We start from the raw sequence: 21,744 nt of genomic DNA on the forward strand, positions 1-21,744 counted from the left end.
ACCCCCTTAACTGAGAAATCAGTGAAAATAGTCTGAGAATTTCTCTGTTAGAACTGGTCTAGTACACCTGAGCACATCTTTCCTCTCTCCCCCTTTCTCTCTACCTTTCTCTTCCCCACGGAGATCAAGATTTTGTCAAACATCCGTTTTCAGTGGCTGGTATTTGTTTTACTGGCACGAGTAAATGCTGAGTTTTAATATGATCATTTGCCTGGAGAACTCAATGTAACCAATGTTTATTTTTTAACTACCAAGAGTTAGCTGACAAACTGCAGGTAGCATCTCAGTTTTAACAATCTGTATAGGGCACAACTTCATCTGTGTCCTGGGATTAAAAAAAATCCCACACCATAATTACAATTCCTGCAGTAAAATGTTTGTACCTTCAGAACAGGGGAAATCACTAGTTTCAGATACTTTGCATGTAAGATGTTTGCAAACACCAGCAGCCTCTTCTGTGTAAATGGACAGACTCCTTCTCCACAGTGTGCTCTCTTCTCCTAAATCACTTTGAATATTGCCATTTCTCTACCTCTGGTGGTGCAAGAGGGTTAAGGAGAAAAACTAACTTCCTTAGGAGGAGGGATATGTCCGGAGGATGAACACAAGCACTCAAGTCTGTGTGGGACTTGTTAGTATTTCATTTTGTTGGCAACGATTTACCATTGTTTCAGTTAGGGTTTGGTTTTGTTTATTGGAAGAAAATGGTTTCTTGGTTATTTTGGCCAATAAAAGCTGCTCTTTGAATTTGGCCATTTTACTCTGCCTGTGTCTGATTATCTGTTGTTACTTGGTTCCGTTCATGGGAGCCTACTCTGAAATACCAAAGTTCAGCCCTCAGCTGTCCTTGGGCACCAGTAAAATTCCTCCCTTTGTATGTGGTTTGGTGGTGCACTCTTGGCCTAAGTCAGGCTGCAAACAGGTTTCATAGGCTTCTTTTTCATTTTTGTCCTATTTCACCAAGTAAAACAGGAGAGGTGGGGAGGAGTCTATCACTACCAAATCCAGGATATGGCAAGGTTCACCTTCAGAGCATCTCGTAATTGTTTGTCCTCATCCTTTGTATCTTATGTCACACAGGGAGGTGGTAGTACCCCTCTCTTGCAGCTGAATGAGGGTGTAAGGTCCTGAGCCCCACAGCTAGGAGACCAGCTTTCAAAGTAGTTCTTTGTTCTTGCTCTGTGCCACTGTGTGCTTCTTTCTCACTTCAGCCTTGTGGAGGTGGGAGGAAGGAAGGTGCTTAAACCAGTTCTACTGCCAAAACCAGAGTGGTAAAACAACACCCTAAGGCTCTGAGACAGCCATGCAGACCAAGGTCACACAGGAAGTGTGTGGGAACAGGAGACTTAGAGAAAGGTTTCCTGAGCATCAGGCAGATGTTTCTCAACTTGGAGGACTCCTGGCATGTGGGGTTGGAACACAAGGCCATGTGGCAGGGCAGGTTTCTGGTTCCAGGGCAGGTGTTAGTTAAGGCTTTGTCCTGGCTTGTGTCCCAGGAGCTCCACTTGCATCTGGTCACACAATAGGTCTGCTTCCTGACTTGGGATCCTATGTGCCTAACACAGCTTTTCAGTAGATGCTAGATCTGCCAGCTCTTGCATCTTGCATAGTTTCCAAGAACTGGTGGAGATCAGTGCTGCATCACAAGTGCAGCAGATACTGTGGGAGGGACAACTGGAAGAGCAAGTGCTTGAGAAAGAGACACTGCAGTGTTGTGTTCCTGAAGCGTGTTTAGCAAGCACCTCACACCTCATTCCTTCCCATTCCTAGGTTTTTGGAAAGCCTAGCATCTTCCTCTGAGTCTGGGAAAGGGAAAACAGCAAACTTTGTCCCTGTGCTGCAGCAGGGCTTCTTCTGTGCAGAGGCAACCTGTAGGACCTTGTGGCCTCAATTGTGAATTTGCACATTACTCTGTTCCTAAATGGTAAGTTGTGTTTCTGACTCACAGCTGGGAGCAGAGAGCAGAAGGAAAGACCCAGAAGACTTGAGTAGGGATGGTCTCTTCTCTGCCCCTTCCCTTTCCCAGGGAGCAGGTTAGCCAGCGGGGAATGGCAGTGAGAAATGGAGCTCTGAGGACTGCAGAAGCTTGATGGTTCATGATGAATCAGATGCACTTGAATTGTGAACAAATAACTCCTGTTGGTACTGAATGGGCTGCGCAGTGAGTGCTGGCAGTTGGAAGAGTGAGTCAATGCAGGAGCACTGGCAAGTCTGACTCAACAGCCAGCACAGCTGTTCTCTGAGACACTTCAGCCTGAAGTGTGTTCCAGGGAGTGCTCTTGGATCGTCATTGTATTCACTCATTGGTTTGGTTGTTGTTTTCCCCCGTCCTGATGTCATTTCTGTGCGTTTTATTTCAGTAAAAAAGGCACTTAAATAGTTGATTAGCTGCTCTTTATTTATAGCACTGCCTGTTCCACCCCTGCAGATCAATGGAAGTGCTGACCTGAAACCATTCAGGAAACAGGGGTGACCAGAGCTCTGTGGCACAGGATGCAGGGCAGACCTTGGGCTGGCTGTTGAACAGGGCTCTGTCTGCTGGAATTGATTAACTGCAGCCAGAGTCCAGCCACTTCTTTAAGCAGGCCCTTGTTAAAGCACACGTTATCACCTCCAGACTGCCCTTTTCTAGTGCCAGCACACCTCTTTGTGCAGTGAACTGTATCAGGGAACAGATCTAGCTGAAACAGCCTTTATTTTTCATCAGCGTTTGCTCCCAGTCCAGTCCTGCACACACTGTGCCAGTGTGTGGAGGGAGGCTTCTTCCTCTCCCCGCAGTGCCAGGTTTGTGTACCCTGAGCTGTAATGCTATGTGGTAAACTGGCTGATTTTTCTTGCAGCAATTCACCTGCTCCCCACTGTGCAGGATTACTGAGGATTTTCTTTTTGGGTAATTAATTTGCCTTAACTTCCCTGCAAAGTGATGACTTCTGTGCTATAGAGCCTCCCTAGCATTTTTCAGCCAGTAAGGTCATCATACCGAGGCAATTAAGGAGAGGAGAAAGGGAGCATTGATGGCTCCTGGGGTCTGTGTGTGGATATTGACCCATCACTCCTCAGCAGTCTGTCTTTCCTTGTTAAAGTACTGTTTGGTGCTCTGTGCTGCAGTGCAACTATACTGCAGCATGTGTAGGGGCTGTCCAGAGCCCCCTGCCTGCTGAACTCAGGCTAGAGTCATTAAACAAGTGTTTGGTTTTTGAAAGGAATAGTCCTTTGCAGTCTGTCATCTCCTCTATATGTGCTGTGGGTCAGGTGTGAATTACTTGAAGATGGGTATCTCCTTGCAGATTTCTCTGCTTGTCACTTCAAACTAGGGCACTTCTGGTTTGCACTGGTTAGCCATCACTGAACAATTGTTCCACCCAAGGGAAAAAAATTATTTTCTTAAAACCAGCCCTTTCTTGAAAAATGGGGGAATACACTCCTGGTCTGAATGCTTGTTCACAGGCACTCTGTCCTGCTTCTCTTGGGGAAAATGCAAGAGTCTGAGCCCTGCTGTCTGCTCTCTGCTTTCCAGGGAGTCTGCTTGCTCCCATCCAGATAGGGAAAGCTGTCTAGCTGCCTCTGAGTCTGCACTGGGGCCCTGGGCAGCTTTTATAGGCTTCTGTGAAGTTTGATGACCACTGCTGCCTGTTGGAGCCTTCAATAGGAACTGCAGAAAGCCCAAATGGAACGAAAAGCCTGAGATTACCACCCCTATGAAACACTCCAGAGCTACAAAGGCCTTGTGTTCTTTGCATGTTTGGTTACTCCAGGCATTGGTTGTGGGATCTGCTCTTGCATTCTTGTGATTTCCAGGCTTCCCACTCTGATATGCCATCCCTCCTCACAACACCCAGACATCTCTCTGATGGGGGTCCTCCCAGGGATTCTGGCACCACAAATCCCTGTGCTAGGAGGAAAGTGTTCAAACTCACCTGGGACTCCACCACTGCTTAAAAAGGGTTCCTTCACCTGCACTTTCCTGGGGAGGGCCATTTGTAGTCTGGTTCTTCTCACCTGCAGATGAGATCATTTCTCAGGGAGGCAAAGCCCCTGCTGGTGGAGATCATGCTGGGACAGGATTTGAGCTGGAGAGTTGCAAATTACCATTACACTCATCCCTGCTAAAGGATCTAGAGCCTAATGCTGGCTTTTCAACTTTTTCCAGCACGTAACTGCTCCCAGTCAAGCCTGGGCAGACTGATGCTGAAGGATGATCTGCCTGTGTTCCAATTCCTTCTTGGGGTTCTTCACTCTTTCGAAGAGGACTCACTATGTTCCTATCACTCAGCTTTTCCATACATGTTGTGATAAGGTTTCCCTTGGGGACCACATTCAGTTTCCTGAGGGAGATGTGATCTTTTCTGAGTGTCCTTGGCATTTGCTTGGATTTTTCGGACTGTTCAGGGTTACCGTCAAAACTTTGATTTTTATTTTTTAATTATTGTTTTAATTGCTTTTACCTGTCTTCAGTCACCTTGGCATTCTGCAGCACCCTGATTTGTCTGCCTGATCAGTAAGACATTTTGCTCCATCATACTCCACTGTAGTGATAGAGGGTCACTCAACAATGACAGTGAGATCTTTGAAGATTTATCTGATTGCTGGCAGGAGGATGTTTTCCTCCATTGCTTTTGGTTTCATGTTTTTCCAGTTTCAAGCTGGAGAATGGCAGCCTAATTCTAGCTGAATCTCATCTAGTTCCCCAGAATACATTTAAGAGGAGACAAGGTTGATCACTAAAGAATTATTACAGCTGCTTTATCTGTGAGCCTTGGAGGTGTATCGTTGACATGGTGCTAGAAGACTTGAATTATCTTCCCTTTCAGAATGTCAGGGACAAACAAGAGAGTGAAGAATCTCCTTCTGGAGACCTGCCTTCCTGGGACTTTAGTTCTGTAATAGATGCACATGACTGAAGTTCCCCAAGGCAGGAGATCTGAGATGATCTTGGAGTTTTTTTCAGGATCTGGGATGTGCTGAGGTCAATCTCTCAGTCTCCAGTGACAGCTACAATAGCTTCTTAATGTCACACCAACGTTAGTGCTCCCTTTCAGATGTGTGATCATATAGCAGAGACACATGCTGAATGCCCCTTCTCTGTCTCCTTACTTCTACTAATGCCAAGCAGAACATACAAGAACACCATGAAAAAGATCTCTGTTCACCAAAGCAGAAGTCTCTGCCCTCTTTAAGTATTTGCTCTTCATCTCCCCATGTTGTTTTTCAGGCTGTCCACCTAGCCTGCTGTCTCAAAGTGGCTGTTCCCTCTTTTCTTGGGTCCTGATCCCACGGGGGGGGGGCTCTAAATGCAGTGTTTTGTGTTTTCCCCCAACATAGTACTTCCAGAGAGGTCTGCTTGTACTAGCCAGGTAAGTTCAGTGGGCAGAAATCTTGAAAAAGTAATCTTACTATTGTCAGTCATGACAATGAGAGGCCTGTAGTGCCCTAGGGCAGCCAGTTTGGAACAAATAATTGTCTTCTTGGCTTGCAGACAACCCTGTTCCAAAGTACTCTGGGTTATAATAACATTTTGTCAGGTTTGTTAATCAGAAATGGAAAAATACAGCACAAGTAATCTGTGGGGTTGCCAAGTAAGATGTGTACATGTGATACTGACAGACCTGGAACTTCCTCAGAGAGGGATCATCCAGTTCAGAAAGGTGCCTGAGGATTATGGAAACCTACTGCCTTGTCAGGGTGCCGATACTCCTTGTCCTTCCTGTGCTGGCTCACTCCACAGCACGAGCTCTCACAGGGCCACAGAGAGAGTTCTGTGCTCGCCTTCCCTTTCAGCACCTGTAATTTGAAAGCAGGCAAGCAGCCGAGCATGCAGCAGATACATAAAAGATAAATAACACTGGAAGCACAACCTCTGTCTGGTTTGACAGGTTCAACAATCAGGCTGTCGCTTCACAGAGCAGGCTGTCCCACATCAAGGAGCTTCACAGAATCACAGAATGTCAGGGGCTGGAAGGGACCTCAAAATATCATCTCATCCAACCCCCCGTCCAAGACAGGGTCACCTAGAGCAGGTCACACAGGAAAGCATCCATGTGGGTTTTGAATATCTCCAAGGGAGGGAGACTCCACAACCTCCCTGGGCAGCCTGTTCCAGTGTTCTGTCACCCTCACAGTGAAAAAAATTTTTCCTCGTGTTTACATGGAACTTCCTATCCCTCATCTTCCACCTATTGCCCCTGGTCCTGTCACTGGGCATCACCAAGAAGAGCCCCCCTCCATCCTCTTGGCACTCGCCCTTTATATATTTATAAACATGAATGAGGTCACCCCTTAGTCTCCTCCAAGCTAAAGAGCCCCAGTTCCCTCAGTCTCTCCTCATAAGGAAGATGTTCCACTCCCTTAATCATTTTTGTGGCTCTGCGTTGGACTCTTTCAAGCAGTTCCCTGAGGTCCTTCTTGAACTGAGGGGCCCAGAACTGGACACAATACTCCAGATGTGGCCTCACTGGGGCAGAGTAGAGGGGAAGGAGAACCTCCCTCGACCTACTAGCCGCATCTTATACTGTTCCCTGGCTGCAGGTTTTTTAGGACAGGGCTACTATACTAAGTACACGTCCTGCTCATAACTCAAATACCTGGTGATTATTTCTGGACCTTCTTTTGGGGAGTTTGCCTGGTTCAGAGGAAATAGGCAATGATTACTGGGAGCCTGGCAGGCAGGTGTTTCCTCTGATATCTAGAAACACCCTGAATCTGACAAAATGAACAATCACCCAAACACAAGATGGATGCTAAATATCAGACCTTTTACATGTACTTACTGTTCCCTAACCTTTTTGAACAGCCAGGGTGACTGAAGTTATCTTGATTTAAAGATATGGCTGGACAACAGTCTGTGGCTGGTTTTGAGCATGAATTGGTGTGGAGAACTATGCTGGAAAGTAATGGAAAACTTTCTAGAAAGCAGTAGCTTTCTGTGAGTGTGGAAGCCACCTGCTGTTTGGATAAATTAAGCTATTAGTCTTACTGTACTTATGGCTTCCCAAATCATAACTGCCACCGGATGTAGTGAAGAGAAGGTAGCACTATTTTGATCCTGGGAGACAAAAAGATGCTACAAGCTGTTGTTTTTTGCATGTTAGATTAATGGGGCTTGAAGGTTCATAGATGCAGATCCATCATGACAGTGCAACAGAAATCTTCCAGCAGGTGCTCTGCTTAGGCATCCATCTATGTGAAAAACAAAACACAAACAAAAAGCTCATGCTCCTCACTGGCTGTTCAGTACATATTTTGGGGGAACAATTTCTTGTCTAAAAAGCAGAAATGGCTGAATATAATTCCAGCTCACCTAACAGAGTCCAGATGCTGCCCCAACAAGTGTTTTGCCAGCTATTGCTCACTATAGCGCTCAGTTGTGTGCTGCTACCCTCATGTCTTGGGTATGTGTTTGTAAAGCCTCCAATGACAGAGCAACACCCATTTCCTCAGGGACAAAATGAAGCACTAAAAGGATGGATGCCTGAGATGAAGAGAGAATATAGCCAGTAACTAACACACATCTCATTGCTCATGTCTGCCTCAGTTCTTGGAGCAGTGTAACAAGCCCCAGCAGCTGTGGCAAGAGGACAAAGCACTGGGCATAGTTTGGAGGACTGATCAGCCATTGGGTCAGTGGTGACTTACAAGATAAGAGCTACCTGTATGAAGGTAGCCTCTGTCTGCCTGCTGGTTGATTACTGGAGAAATACACAAACAGGCTTCCTTATGCAATTCAGAAATGTTTTGTTGGGAGTGAACAACACTGATTGGCTTTGTCTTTACCCTGGGGTCTGAAAGAACATTTACAGGCTGTTTTCAAAGATCCACCAACCAAAATACAGGCTGCTTTAATTCAGCCTCCAGGGCTGTAATCCGGCCTTTCCTGTGTAAGTCACAGCATGACATTTTGCTGGTCTTGTAATCGCAAGGCCATGGTCAGTGGTAACGTCAGGCTGAAAAGGTTAAACTGTATTTGCCTTTTTTACCATTGTTCAGCTTTAAGTCATTTTCCTGCTGCAGAGCTGAGAGAGGATGGACCTTATGGGGGAGTGTTTTGTGGCCTCAGTTTTGGCTCTCAGGTCTGGTGTGCTGGAGCCTGACCTGCACAGGCAGGACTGAGGCCAGATCATAAGATTTTTGTGCCAGTCTATTATTGTCTAGCCTCATTAAGACAGTGGGCTTGAACCATTTTCCCAGTCTTATTAGGAGTAGCCCTGAATTCTGTTCAGGAGATCCAAAGAACAGGCATAGGCACATTGTTCACCTGAATGCCACTCACACTGAATGAAATATCTCTTCCACGTTACAACTATTAAAAAATATCCACTTGAAGTCATTGAAACATAATTATTAAAACCTTTTATGTTACTCTACAGTACAATGTAAATTCTTCCTTTCAGTTAGATTTTGAAATACACTAGATTACATCATTTAAATAATTGCAATTATAGTTCACTATTTGTGGTAGCAGAGCTGTATTTACACACACTTCTGAGATGTTTCAGATGCAGTGTTATGTTTGAGTCCCTAAGTCAGTTAAATAACAGACTTTCAGTGGGGGTATAGTGCTCTTCCACAGGCTCTACACATAGTTTGGTGTATGTGTCAGAAAGCAAGAACTTCTTTTACTCCTGTTTGCCTTTTTTTTTTTTCTGTGTGCATGCAGTTGAATCTGAGCAAATCGATACCTACTTTATTTGGTTAAAGATAAAAGACCTTTCTTTTTAAACAAGTATTTTGACACCTATACAGAGGTGAATAATGAAATATAGTCCTTAGGAGTAGTGGGGGAAAACATAACTTTCTCCAGCTTTTCTCCCCTGTTGCATAATCCTGTACCTAATTTTGATCCTGACTTTACCTAATGCTGATGAAACATAGTCAATGGTGAAAACCTCTTCCATCTTGCCAAGACTGGCTTTCAACACGATCCATGCAATGGCGAGCATCATACATCATTCTCCTGCAGTGCAATATTAACAAGTTAAACTCAGTATTATCCTCTACACATCTGCTCCCTGAGGGAAGTTCATCTCTGTGTGTACATCAGCCACAAACAGGTTGTGAGTCCTGAGGATGGAGACTGTGACGCTTGCTTCCAGTGCTGCTGAGAGTCTTTGTGGGCCAGGCTTCTCCCTGTGCTGTTCATGAACAGAGCCACCGAGGCTCTTGATGGTGCTTGCACACGGCATTGGCCAAGCCAAGTCTCCCTGTGTGCTGCCTGTGCTGCACTCAGGGCCTGGTTTGAGGGGTGCTGATCATGATGTTGGGCAGCGCGTTGCGCCGCTTCTTCCAGGAGCCCAGCTCCCTCGAGTACCGCCTGATCTGCCTGAACCAGTGGTGAGTCCGTGCCCGGTCACTGTCCCGGAACACAAATGCCTCTCGCCTGATCTCAATGAGTTCAAAAGTGTCGTCGCAGTCAGGATCAGTGGAGACAATGCAATTACTCAGCCTCAAAGGCTCCCTGAGCAAATGGAACTTCCCATTGTTTTTGTCCCTGATGAGTACCAGCACCGCGTCCTTCACGGGCCCTGGCTCAGCTGACTCCAGGCTGGACTCGGACACACGCTTCATGTTCACCAGGAGGAGGACCTGCATGTTCTGGAACTTCAGGGTCTTGCTGCCTTTCTTCACCCACTGGCCGTCGGGGGGCTGGGCGAGCTGCAGAGACCCCTCCATCACAAATCGTGTTTCTTCCCGTAGCCAACCCACAGTTTTGAGTGCAGTTTCTCTCATCTCAATGTTGATGACTTCCCTCTTCTTCTTGCTGTCCTGGCGAAAGGACCGGAGGGTCCACGTGTTCCCTTCCTGTTTGGTTTTCATGTTGATATGTTCCAGGTGGGACTCAATGCGGCTCTTGGCCTCACGCAGGCTGCCATGATCTGGGTGGTACTCGGTGGTGGCCTTGATGATTCTGCTGAGCAGCAGTGGGTATTTGGTGACTCTTTGCAAGGGGGCAATCAGGAAGGACCTCAAGTTCATCCGCCGTAGTGCTGTGTTGTCATTCTGGGAGACATTGAGAAATATTCTGAAGGGATTTAAGAAGAGAAAATGAAATGGTGGCCGTTTGCCAGTAGATACTGCAATCCTAAGAGCAAATAAACGGTGTGGTTCTGACAGCTGCTGGACACTGCAGCATCCCCGCTAGTTCTGACACCCTTTTGAATTCTGTCTTCTCAAAAACTAACAACAATTTCTGCAGGTATGCTCAGCTGCAGAGCAGTGATGAGGTGCCTGGGACACTAGCACAAAACAACCTAGCAGTCTTCTACTGCAATCACTGTGAAACAGCAAGGGTGTGATCTTTCTCTGGTACATGCTGACGTAAGCCTGAGGCACACACATCAGCTTGTATCAGATTACATCAATTTGTAGCTCCTTTCATCATCAGATTACAAAGCATTCTAAGCATGAATTTGGCACTGTCATCATTTTAAGATGCTGCAGTGGAAAGAGAAGTGACTCACCTGACATTGCCCAATAAGCCAGGGCTAGGAATGGTGAACAAATTCAAGTCATGCACACTTCACACAGTGGCTTTCCCCAGTGGAAATCCAAGCTGTCCTCTGGTGCAGCAACTGAGAGCTGCTCACAGCTGGATGTTATGCTGGTGACAGTTCAAGGCAGTAGGCAGTGGGCAAACGCTGTTACCGCGATAAAGAGTTTACAGCTGGGGACCAACCGGCTGCCTCCGTGGAGACATCAAGGATTCAGTATCTTTGGGAGAACAAATTGCTCTCCTCACCCCAAGAGAGAGAACATCACCATCAAAACTTTGATCTATCTGAGCTGACAAAGGCTTCACCCTCAGCCTAGTGCCTTCCTGTCCTCAAAGCCTAGAAGAATACACTTAGAGCTTTTCTCACCTGAGCAACTCCTTCTCCTTCTCCAGTGCATTGAGCATATTCACGGAGGAGGACTGCTGAAGACAGTAGGTCTGAAAGGCTGGCAGCATGTTGACAAATTCTAGAAACACTTCTCCAATGCACACAGTCACCAGGTCATCATCACCCTGCAAGCAAGCAATATAGCCCTGCTGGGTTAGCTCAGGAGAGGCACAAGCATAAACTCTGGTTCAGTCCTACCAGCATAAACCTCCTGCAGGATCTGGTGAACACAAGACCAAAGATGGAACTAGGCTCACCCTTCCTAGTGGAAAGCTGGTCCCCACAGGTCTGGGAGGAAGCAGTGCATAGGGAGGGGAAGGAAAGCTGGTCTAACTGCTTGCTCTTCTTCTCAGCCAGCTCACCAGAGCAGGGGCTCAAAAGCTTCAGTGAGCCTGCTAGTCAAGAGGGTGTACTGAGGCCCTTCTTGACAGCAGCTCTGCCATAAGGCTAATGCAGCAATATGCATAATAAAATAAGGGAATGGAAAGGATCTGGTGCCACATAACGCTCTTAGCTTTGTTGAGGAGTTTGCTGACATGCTCTGCAATCACTACTCATTTCACCAGCAAGAGATTAGGTAGGTGCTAAGAACCCATGAATCCTACTTCCTGATCCTCTGCTCCACCTAAATTGCCTCACTAATCTAAAACCCATTCCTGTCTGCCCAGTCTGTCCCCTGTAGAGCATGCAGCATCATACCTGGTCAAAAGCCTGATCAATCTCTTCCTGGAGTATCTCCAGGAAGTTCTCATTGAGGTCAATGAGCTCCTGGATGTTGCTGAAGATTCCTAGGAGCTGCTCCTGGCTCAGCAGCCCAGCTGCCTGCATGGGTAGGTAGAACTCCTCTTTGATGATTCGCAGGTCCTCTCCGTAGCTGGCCTCTGTATTGACAAATTCCAGCACAGACTCCTTGCGCTCTGTCCTGCGCTTGCGGCACTTTTCGCAGAGGTCAGCCCGTCTCTGATTGCAGTTCTGCAGGTCTGTCTCCACTGGCAGCTCCCTTTCTCCACAGTCGGTGCAGGGACGATGGGCTTCCCAGGCCTTTAGGGAGCTCAGTGTTTCAGATGCCCTGTTCCTCCACTTTCTGGCTGGCATTTGGCCAATGCCACTATCTGCCCTTTCCACATCTGCTGACTTGGTCCGTGTGGCCTCGCTGGGATCCAGGTCATCCCGGACATCGTTCACACCTACAATCCCACTGTCCGTGCTCAGGCTGCTAACATTACTCCAATGACGTCTGGAGCGGAGGGAGCCATGAGGGGTGCGGCGGGTCTCATCAAAACTGCCACCATGGCCAAGGTTGGCTTTTGCTACCACCGGACCTGAGAACAGACACAAGTCATTACAGGCATTGCCAGCTGCACAGAGCTTACCTGAGGAGCTCATGGTGGCACATCCATGAGTGGTAGGAACCCTATGGGAGAGCTAGACCTGGTGAAAGCAGGGTTGAGAATGGCAAAAGTCAGAAGTACACAGCTCCAAGGTGAATCCCTGCATTGCCCATACCTGTGAAACTCATTTAGTCTCACTCTTTCCCTGCCATCTGCCAGGAATGGACAGAGACACAGCAGAGCAGATGTTTATTTCTTGCATGCCTGAGTTAGACCCAGAATGCTTCTCTCCCCTCGATCAGAGAAGTTACTACATATTTACACCAGCATAGCTGGGCTCAGTGTCTGGCCCATCAGCTCCCTCTGAGTGTGCAGAATGTGAGTACCGTAGTCTCGTTCCTGCCGGCGCTTCTGTGCATGTTGCCGTGCTGCAGCTGCAATCTTCAGCTCCAGCTGCTTCCTCTTCACCGAGTCTGTCGGCATAGGGTCACTGAAGTGTGGTCGCAGCCGGCACTCCCGCTGGGCCCTGGCACCATCCGCGCTCTCGTGGACGATGTCAGAGCTGGATCGGCGGCAGCTGGCACTGGGGGTCTGCAAGAAAGGCAGGTGGGTTTGGAGCAAGGCGGTGGTCAAAGCAGCACCTGGTTTGCAGCTACTGAACTTTAGTTCCCAAAGGAGAAAAAAAAGAAACTCATCAGTGGTGGGGTTGTAAATGCAGTTCTGCTACATGATCATTAGGAAATCTGTCCCCCCACGTTCTTCTGTCTTGCTTAGTCCTAACAGCAAGGACCCATCTCCCTTTGCTCCTGTGTAGCTCTGAATATAGTGGCTCCATGGTGGCTAGAGGGTCAGGAACTCCAGCCTCTATGCCTTACCTACATTAATAGTTTGACCAAGCAGGGCCTGGGAGGGAGCCTGTCTGATCTCTCAGGCAGTGCAGCAATGAGGGGCTGGTGGCACACTGAAAGCCATGAAGGGGTTATTGCTGAGCTCCCTGCAAGAGATGCGCTGGCAGATAGGCAGGGGAACAAAACTGACTCCTGTTTCATTAACTGTAAAATAAAAGCTCTAGAAATGCTTCTAACAGTTTAAATGCTCATGGGAGTTGATGGGCTTTCAGAACCCAGGCTCCCAGCCTGCCCAATCCCTGCACCAAAGGGATCCTTTAGAGCTTCTAACAAGAAAAAAAAATCCTGAACACACTCTCAAGATGAGAAGAGAATTCCTCTCTCTTACATTTCCTGCAGGTGGAGTGTTGCTGGCTGTCTCACTGCTTGGCTTGTCCTCCCAGGTCTCTGTTGACATGGACATTGTTGTGGGCTGTTGGCTGTCCTCTGGAGGTGGGATATCAGCTTCCCTCAGATCACAATGTCCCTTGGAGGGGGATTTAGCAGCTGTCTCAGCATTGCAGCTACAAGAGAAGAAGACGACTCTGATGAACATCATGTATGCAGTTCATCTGCTGTTCTTGAAATAGCTGAGACTAAGCAGCAAGCCCAGGTTCAAACAACCAGCAAAAGTGCAGGCAGGAATCCAGGCTGGTCAGCATGGATGGCTGTGTGTGTTCCAGAGGCTCTAAACACAGCTCAGTATAGCAGTGCAAATCGGGTAATCACACGCCAGCATCAGTCTGGCATATCAAGTCTCGGGTGTTCACAGGGCATTTCTGTGCTCATAAAACATGAGAATCTCCTGTGGGGACCAGAAAAACCTCTTTCTAAGTAGGCCATATCCATATTTGCTGCTATTTAAAAATATTTTGTCAACACAGAAACCATATTGCTCATCTGGAAGAAAATCATCTGCTAAAAACCATAATACTGAAGAGATTAGAGGATTAAAGGAGCTTTCCCTCTGTTTTTTGTCTCATATGATAACAAGCCCACTGAAACCACTGGAAAGAGTCCTGTCTTGAGCGAACTCAGCATCAGGCCTTTTGGTGCACTGAAGAGTACTTAGAAGACTGGCAGTCTGTTGCTCTCACTTGGCAGCTGTGGGATACTCTTATCCATGTCTGTCTGGTGCCTGGCCTGGCTGATACAGCTAGTCTCTTCCAACCCCATGTTCCCCTCTCTGTAGATAACACTACCTCTCCAGACAGATGCACTGACTTGACAGAGTAGTTGACAGGCTGTAGTTTGTGATACTACTTGTGATACTTTTTTTTTTTTTACCAGACTCTAAGACACCTTATTTCCATGCATAATGAAGCCTTCTTGGATGGATATTGATTTTTTTCATTAAGGGTTTACTTAACTTTTTTGGTCTTGGATTCCTTTAAAAAGAAAAGTTCTGAAGACTGGATATGGATGCTTGCACTTACAGGAAGCCAGCATCTGGAACATATTTCAAGTTATTTTATGCTTAACAAAAGGCTCCTATGACAAAACCTACTTCTTAAAGGCTTCACTGGTGAACTTACGCTGGTAGGTCACACTGCTAATGTACAATTCCAGCACTGGCAGCTACAAGCAAACACATGAGACAGACGGGCATTTTCCTTACAATGAATGACAGTTGGCTCTGATAACAAACCATCAGCCAATGCTGAAATCACTGAGGAGAGAACAAGTCTCCCAAAACACAAACAGGCTCTCTTGCCAGGCCAGGAAAGTTGGTTTGAAACTTTCCAGCTGATGCTTTTTCATCTTCCTTTGTTTATGGTTCCAGGTCCCAGTGGACAGTACTACAGGATTTACCAACTTAAAAAGAACTTAGCTGCAGATGCACACCAACAGCACAATGCTAACAGCAGGCTCCTGGCTCTTACTTTCTGCTATGCTAACTTCCTGCCATGTGGACTTGGAAGTATCACTTCACCCATCCAGGCCTCCTCTTCACCATCTGCAGAAAGGAGATACCAACATCCACACTGTGCCAGAGCAGTCTGCATTACAGACTGCATTAGCCCCCTTACAGGGTTGCAGAATGAGCAGCACAGGCACACAACAAGGGTCTGGTCCCACCATGGTACTGTTGTGGCTTGAGGATGTTCCTGTCTGCTTCCTTCCTCTCATCCCCAGCTACATTTGAGGTACTTCTCCTTTGGCTGGTCTCGTGTAACTATCTGTGTCACCATGATCTAAAATCAATCTTGAAATTATCTGGGTTAAAAAAAAATATCCTCTCTCATGTATTCCCAGCCAAATAATTTCATCAGTGTTTCCTTGAGTAGTGTAAAGTACAAACAGTCCAGCTAGGCACACCTGTGGGAGAGAAGGCAGAGGTTAAGGAGTAAGAAAGCTCTTGAAGAGGATGGAAAACCACCATTTCCAAAAGCTGCTCCTGCTAAAACAGCTTCTGGTTGAAACATGCAGAAAGAAGGGACCATGCTGAGGCACTAAAAGGCAACAAAACACGTCCAAGATCAAGTAGAAGAGCTCAGAATGGGAATATTTTCTTCTTTTTGATTACACCACCTCCCACCATACTGACCATACTTTCAGAGAGAAACTGAGCTTTCATTCATCATTATTACAGTGTTCAAGATGATTCACTTAAACATGGAAAGTGCTCCAGAGCATTACTGCTCCTCTAAGTGAAGCTGACAGCAGCTTTCTGCTGATAAGGTCTGCAGGCCAAATGTCACGAGCTTATTGTGGTTTCCATAACCCAATAGGGTTATTTTAAAAACATTTTCAGATGTGACCTGCAATGGGAATAAGAACCAATACTACCCAGAGAGCACAGTTAAAGAAGTGTAATTGGAGACTGAGAAATTCAACTTACTCCATGGTTGGTCAGCTACAGGTAAGAAAGGCAATGGTGCAGAGGCTATAGCATGTGAAAGATTTCCTCAGCCCTAATTTGACTCCTCTGCTTCTAGCTGTGACTAGATCCCTCCAGCACAATGTACTGGCCATGCAGTGTTGGGGCAAGTGCTGCTCCTCAGAGCAGTGACTGTACACCACACCAGTGTGATCAGAGGGATGCAGGCAAAACAGGGGGGATATAAGCAGTTTTGTAGAACCACATCTTAGGACTGCTCCTTTACTCTTTGGCTTATTTGGCTTAGGAGGAAAAGAAGAAACTGGGTTATTGCCTCTTCCTCCAGTCCCTTCCCTCTGGCAGATATCTGGGCTGCCAACAGGTCCACGCCAATGCCCACTCAAGCAGTGCCCTTTGCTTTCACGCAGAGCTGCAGAAGAGGGGAATCTGATGTTTTCTTCTGTGCTACCAAAGCACTTACTGGCATGTGAGTTTCATGCCTAGGGCTGGTGTTTGTTTTCCCTGTTCTCCCCAAGACAGATGATGTGCTTGGGCCAGCACCAGGAGGACGAATTCTTTCTGAATGACCTTTTAAACCTCTGGGCCATCCTCCCTGAATCTCACTGAAGCAGAGGCACTAGGTGTATGCTGTACAACAGGAAACACACCTGTTTTCCTTCACAGTTTCCATGGCACTCTTCATAGTTCTCAAGGCCCTTCCACATATTCCTGTCTCTTTCTGACTAATGAAAACATTTTTGTCCACTCCTTCCCTGCTGGCACCTACTTTCCACCTCATTGGAGCCCTCTGCTGTGGAAAACTGTTATGGTACCCACCAGCCTGGTGTTACTCCAAATACACCTTACCACTCTTTTCATGAAGCCTTCCTTGTTAGTCATGTCCTTTGCTTCCTTGTGCACAGTTTTGTTGTCACCTTGTCCAATTCACAGGATCCCCAGGTCCTTGCATGTCCTTATCCTCAGCACTTCCCCACCTAAACGATTTCAGAAAGTGTACCCTAAATTGCAATAGCTACAGGATTTCCACCTAGATCTCAACACCCCTTCCATGACTACAACTGAAATTAAAGGTATCCAGTATGAGGGGGCTAAAACTGTTGTAATTATGAAACTGAAAATCAGATCTTCACTGATGAAACATTAACCCATTTGACTGAGTTTTAAGTAATTAACTATGAATTACTAGGGAGGTAATTAACTTACCAGACAAAACTGCTTTGTAAAACTGTAACAGTTTCACACAACCACCAGAAAGAGAAGACAATTTCAGCTATCTTATTCTGTGATGCTCCATCACAACATTGCTATCAAAGGCTTGCTGAGCTCAGTATCTGCAGAAATGGGATTCAATCTTCAACATTAAGCTCATTTCATTTGAGACCTAGAAAAAATCTGGCCTGGATGTCAGAGATCATAATTTAGGGCCCAAAACACCTAGACAAAAAACTCTTCCACTGCTGCAGTGAGAATCAGCTTGAGTTATAAATTAATATTCAGGCGTATTACAGTCTCAAGTGAAAATGATAGAACACTGAGACATTTCCAGACAAAGGAAACTGGAGTTTCCCACCAACCAGTAAGTACTTTGGCACTGCCACCAGATGTGTCTTCCTCCTGAAAATGCAATCCTGAAAATACAATCTTTACCATTAATTGTTATTACAATGGAAAATAAACAGGCCAGGGTGATTCCTCCACACAAAACAACCTCTCTAATACTGGAACCACTGCCATTCTCATTTTTAGATCAGTTATCATTTTTGTGTTAATAAAATCATCTCAAATATTTTAGCAAACCCAACTAGGGAGACTGAACGTGTTCACAGAAACTAAAACCACTGTGGATATTAAAAGTGCAGAAACCACACTGAAACCACAACGGTGGTGGAAAGTGTTTGGAAGCTGGGAGAGTAGGGGGAAGAAAGATCATATGCTGTATACTTTGCTATGCATGCACTCAGGCTCCAGATACTAGTCAAACCTCTGATCTGCCTGGAGACAGCTGGTTTTATACTCTTACAGCTTGTGTCATTCTGTGTATTTCATTTCACATCAATGACAAAACCAGCCTACTCCATGAAAATGGTTGGCATACCGTAACTTTCTCTTCTGCTTCGTCATTGGGTTTCATACTATAGAACAAAAGTGCAAAGGCTGGGCTGGACAGCTGAAGGAAACACTTACAGCTCTGACACCACCTACTTCCCTTTGGATGATAACGATGCAGAAGTATTTCTGCTTGTCACTCTGTCTACATGGGAAGCTCCAGCTCCACAGAATTTCTTTCTGATGACTCATTCCAGTGCAAAAGTCACTATCATCTCCTCTAAAACCTGAGCTCAGCCTCAGAGCTCTAAGCATTCCAGAAATGCCAAGCCAGTGTACAAGGCTGATGGCCTAGCATTTCACACACCACATCTGTGGATACTGGAAGCAGGCAGGAACCAAAGTCAAGTGTAATTCTTGGCAAAGTATATGGAAACAAACCACTCCACCAACATTTATTCCTTCTTTTCCCTTATTTAGTAAGCAAGACAGTGAAAACTGCCCCAAATTGCTAGCTTCAAGAACTTTGCTAATTCCTGTTGGGCCACTTGCAGGCATAGAAAGGGATTCTCCTTTCTTTGGCAAGAGGGAGGTGACAGGACTGCAAAGTCCAAAACCAGGACACAGAAAGCACTCCTTGTGATTGTCTTACCCAGAGAATGGGCTGAGGGAGCTTGGTCTCTTTATCTTGGAGGAGACTGAGGGGTGACCTCATTAATGTTTATAAACATGTGAAGGGCAAGTGTCAGGAGGATGGAGCCAGGCTCTTCCCAGTCATGTCTAATGATAGGACAAGGGGCAATGGGTGCAAGCTGGAATATAGGAGGTTCCATGTGAACATAAGGAAACACTTTTTCACTGTGAGGGTGACAGAACACTGGGACAAGCTGCCCAGACAGGTTGTGGAGTCTCCTTCTCTGGAGATATTCAAAACCTACCTGGATGCATTCCTGTGTGATCTACTCTAGGTAGTCCTGCTCTGACAGGAGGTAGACTAGATGATCTTTTGAGGTCCCTTCCAATCCCTGACATTCTTTGATTCTGTGAAAATCCTGGTTGGAGAAGAGGCAGGAAGGCTTCATGCGAGTTCTTTCTCTCACTGCTTACAGTGAGTTGGCAGAAAGACAGTATTTGCAGGTACTTTCACTCACTGCCTGTGCTGGTCTCCAGAGGGTGGTTAAAGACTTACAGCAGCCATTTTGCTCTTCTTTATTTGCCAGTTCTCTACACACAGGCAGGAAGTGAAAGCACTTGTTGCTGCATGCCACACTACCCGAGTTCATGTCCTGCAGTCGTAGGATAGAAGCTACATCTTTTTTTCAAAGGAATCATAGCACTTTGGATCTCTCAGTTGTCCTCAACTTTTAACAGATGTTAATAAAAAAATAATAATTAAAAAGACATTTCAACAATTTATTACAAAAATAACACGGGTAAGAAATTGGGTGTCAGGACTACTAATGGTTACTGTCTTGACAGGACTATGGTGTACAAAAGGCAAAGTCTAGATGAAAATGCTTTTGGATGTTTAACCCCAAGCAAAGATGAGAGTTTTAAGCTCCACAGCTTAAAGACATGTCCATGTGGCTATCACAGGTCCTAAAATGAGAGGCTCTGCAAACAGTGTATTTACACTACAGGAGTTAAATGTACCTTATCAGGAGAGACAACAGATCATTAACAAAGAAACTGCTTTCAGGTGACCCCATAGAGCATGTTACCTTTTCTTAATAAGTTCCAGGGCTGAACCTATGAATTCATCCTTCATTTTTTGTAGCTTAGCTCCATAGCTGGTTAAGTCTCTGGCTTCTAACAGCAGCGATGAACAGCAAGAGGACTGGGCTTCAGAAGCCAGCGCCTGCCCTGCAAGGTGGGGGACATCATTTAATTGTCTTGTCTCTCTTTTCTGCTGCTCATCACTGAGGATCTCCTGCCCAGCTCTATGTACTGCTACTGCCTGCAATGGTGACCGTGGAATAGGGCTAGAACAAATGGGGACCGGTGACCTATCTGGGCTGGAGATCTGGCAGGTTCTGTCCTTCACCTCAGGGCTGATCATCCTGAAACCATCCCATGTGGATGGATATTGGGAAAAGCCAGCAGAGGCATGACTTTCATGGAACACGTCATCGTCATCCTCTGCTGTGACAGCAGCTTCATTCATAGCTTCAGCAGCTTTGGTCCCCAAGGCTTCTGGACAGTTGTTCTTACTGTTCTCCTCCTCCAGGGTCTGGTCTGCAGGCAGACTCTTACTCAAGCAATCTGTTGGCCCATTGCTGCTGGCAGATGAACTTGTCTCCTTGCTTCTCATTTGCTTGAATTCCTTAAAGGTGGGTATATAGAGCCTCCCTTTGCAATGGCCTTTCTTGCTCTGTCCCAATGTGGCTTTGACATCTCTTTCCCCACTATCTTGTTCCAGCTTTTCTGCTGTTCTGGATTTGGCCATCTCAAGGCTTTCTCCAGCATACTGAAGGGGCAAATTGGGGGAGCTGTTCTGCCTTCGGAGCTGCAGCCTCCTCTGAGCTTTGTGCTTGATGTCTTCTGGACTGATGGTCCTGTGTGCAAAACACAGTCTCTGCCTCCCTGTGACACTGTGCCTGAGAGCAGTGTGTTCCACCAAAACTGTGCAGCAGTTGGCAGCACAGCCATTCTTGTACTGCTGGCACATCTGGCATTCAAAACACTCTTGGGCCATCAGGTTAGGCAAAGTCACCTGTGGACACATTGGTTTACAGGGCTCTGCCACCTTACTACTGTGCAGCTTCAGCTTCTCCTTCAGCTCTTTTTTGGCATCCCCTTGTAGGGCTCTTTCCTCTGCAGAAGGGAAGAGCCACTGAGGCGCTTTGGCAAAGGGAGGGAGGAGCACATTCTGTGCTGATCGAGATGTCTGTTTAGCATGGAAAGAAAGGTTTCTCGGAGAGTCTGATGTGCTTTGTACTGAGGCCATGTCCAGACTGCCTTCTGTGCACTGACTGGTGCCTCCATAGCGAAAGATGATCTCGTTATCCAGGCTCCGGCAGTGAGCATACAGCCCAGAGTCAGCAGTTGTTGCCCAGTGAAGGTTCTCCACGCTCCGATACATTCGGTTTTCCACAGGACTGGCCAAAGGTGCCTTGCCTCTGTGGCAGGAGGCTAGAGTCTGGAAGTCTCCAGAAAAAATATGAGTGTCTAAGTTCTTTAGTGGATGCATACTGCTAACTGAAAAATCCTTTACGCCATGTTGTGCATAGAGCTGATTATTTTGGCAGCTCGAGATCACCCGGCAGTGTTCCTGTCTCTCATCAACACTGATGTATGTCATAGCAAATGCACATGGAGGCTCTAAGTGGCGTCTAGGGGGAGAGGAGGGAGCTGTGTGTCGTTTAGATGCCAGTCAATGTCCACAGACCAGACAGCAAAGTGTGCTGCTAGGTATTCACATAAGAGAGCTCTCACATGGGTTGAGTCGCCATGCGTAGAAGACCTGTGAATGGAAGGAAAGATGAGTTACTGAAGCAGCCTGGTGATGACTCGCAGGATGCAACAGCAGGTCTGCTTCCAGGGAATGCAGAAGCCAAACACCTACAGCTTGGGTAGAAACAGAGCAGCACAACTACGAGATGAGGCTTGAGGCAGGGAATATTTTCTGTCTCTAGTCAAGCCAACAGTGGTCTTACATTATCCAGCTGAATTTGGAGATGATTACCCTATCTACCCTCAGCAACTCCTTCACAGTAACACTGCTCAACTCTAGTGATGAATGCTCAGGAGTGCTTGCTCCAGGC

At 46.5% G+C, this 21,744-nt stretch overlaps 1 protein-coding gene across 1 annotated transcript; it reads right to left on the reverse strand.

The window, feature by feature from the left end:
• Positions 1-9,219: 9,219 nt before the first annotated feature.
• LOC128967201 (uncharacterized) lies at positions 9,220-21,432 on the reverse strand. Its single transcript, XM_054381245.1, has 11 exons — positions 21,416-21,432; positions 20,665-21,312; positions 19,702-20,571; positions 18,030-18,066; positions 14,600-14,670; positions 13,442-13,616; positions 12,584-12,796; positions 11,865-12,173; positions 11,574-11,834; positions 10,854-10,999; positions 9,220-10,015 (listed from the first exon to the last, which is right to left on the reverse strand). The coding sequence occupies exons 1-11, from the start codon at positions 21,430-21,432 to the stop codon at positions 9,220-9,222; spliced, it is 3,543 nt and encodes a 1,180-aa protein (XP_054237220.1).
• Between the last annotated feature and the right edge of the window lie 312 nt (positions 21,433-21,744).

Source organism: Indicator indicator, chromosome 5, assembly GCF_027791375.1.
Source record: "Indicator indicator isolate 239-I01 chromosome 5, UM_Iind_1.1, whole genome shotgun sequence".
NCBI classification, from domain to species: Eukaryota; Metazoa; Chordata; class Aves; order Piciformes; family Indicatoridae; genus Indicator; species Indicator indicator.

Bases quoted from the DNA above. Each gene is read 5' to 3' on its own strand.
- LOC128967201 (XM_054381245.1), bottom strand. The intron at 13,617-14,599 runs GTAGGTTTTGTC...CTTCTCTTGTAG, and splicing joins ACCAGTGAAGCCTTTAAGAA to CTGCAATGCTGAGACAGCTG. The intron at 10,016-10,853 runs GTGAGAAAAGCT...AAATCCCTTCAG, and splicing joins AAGGAGAAGGAGTTGCTCAG to AATATTTCTCAATGTCTCCC.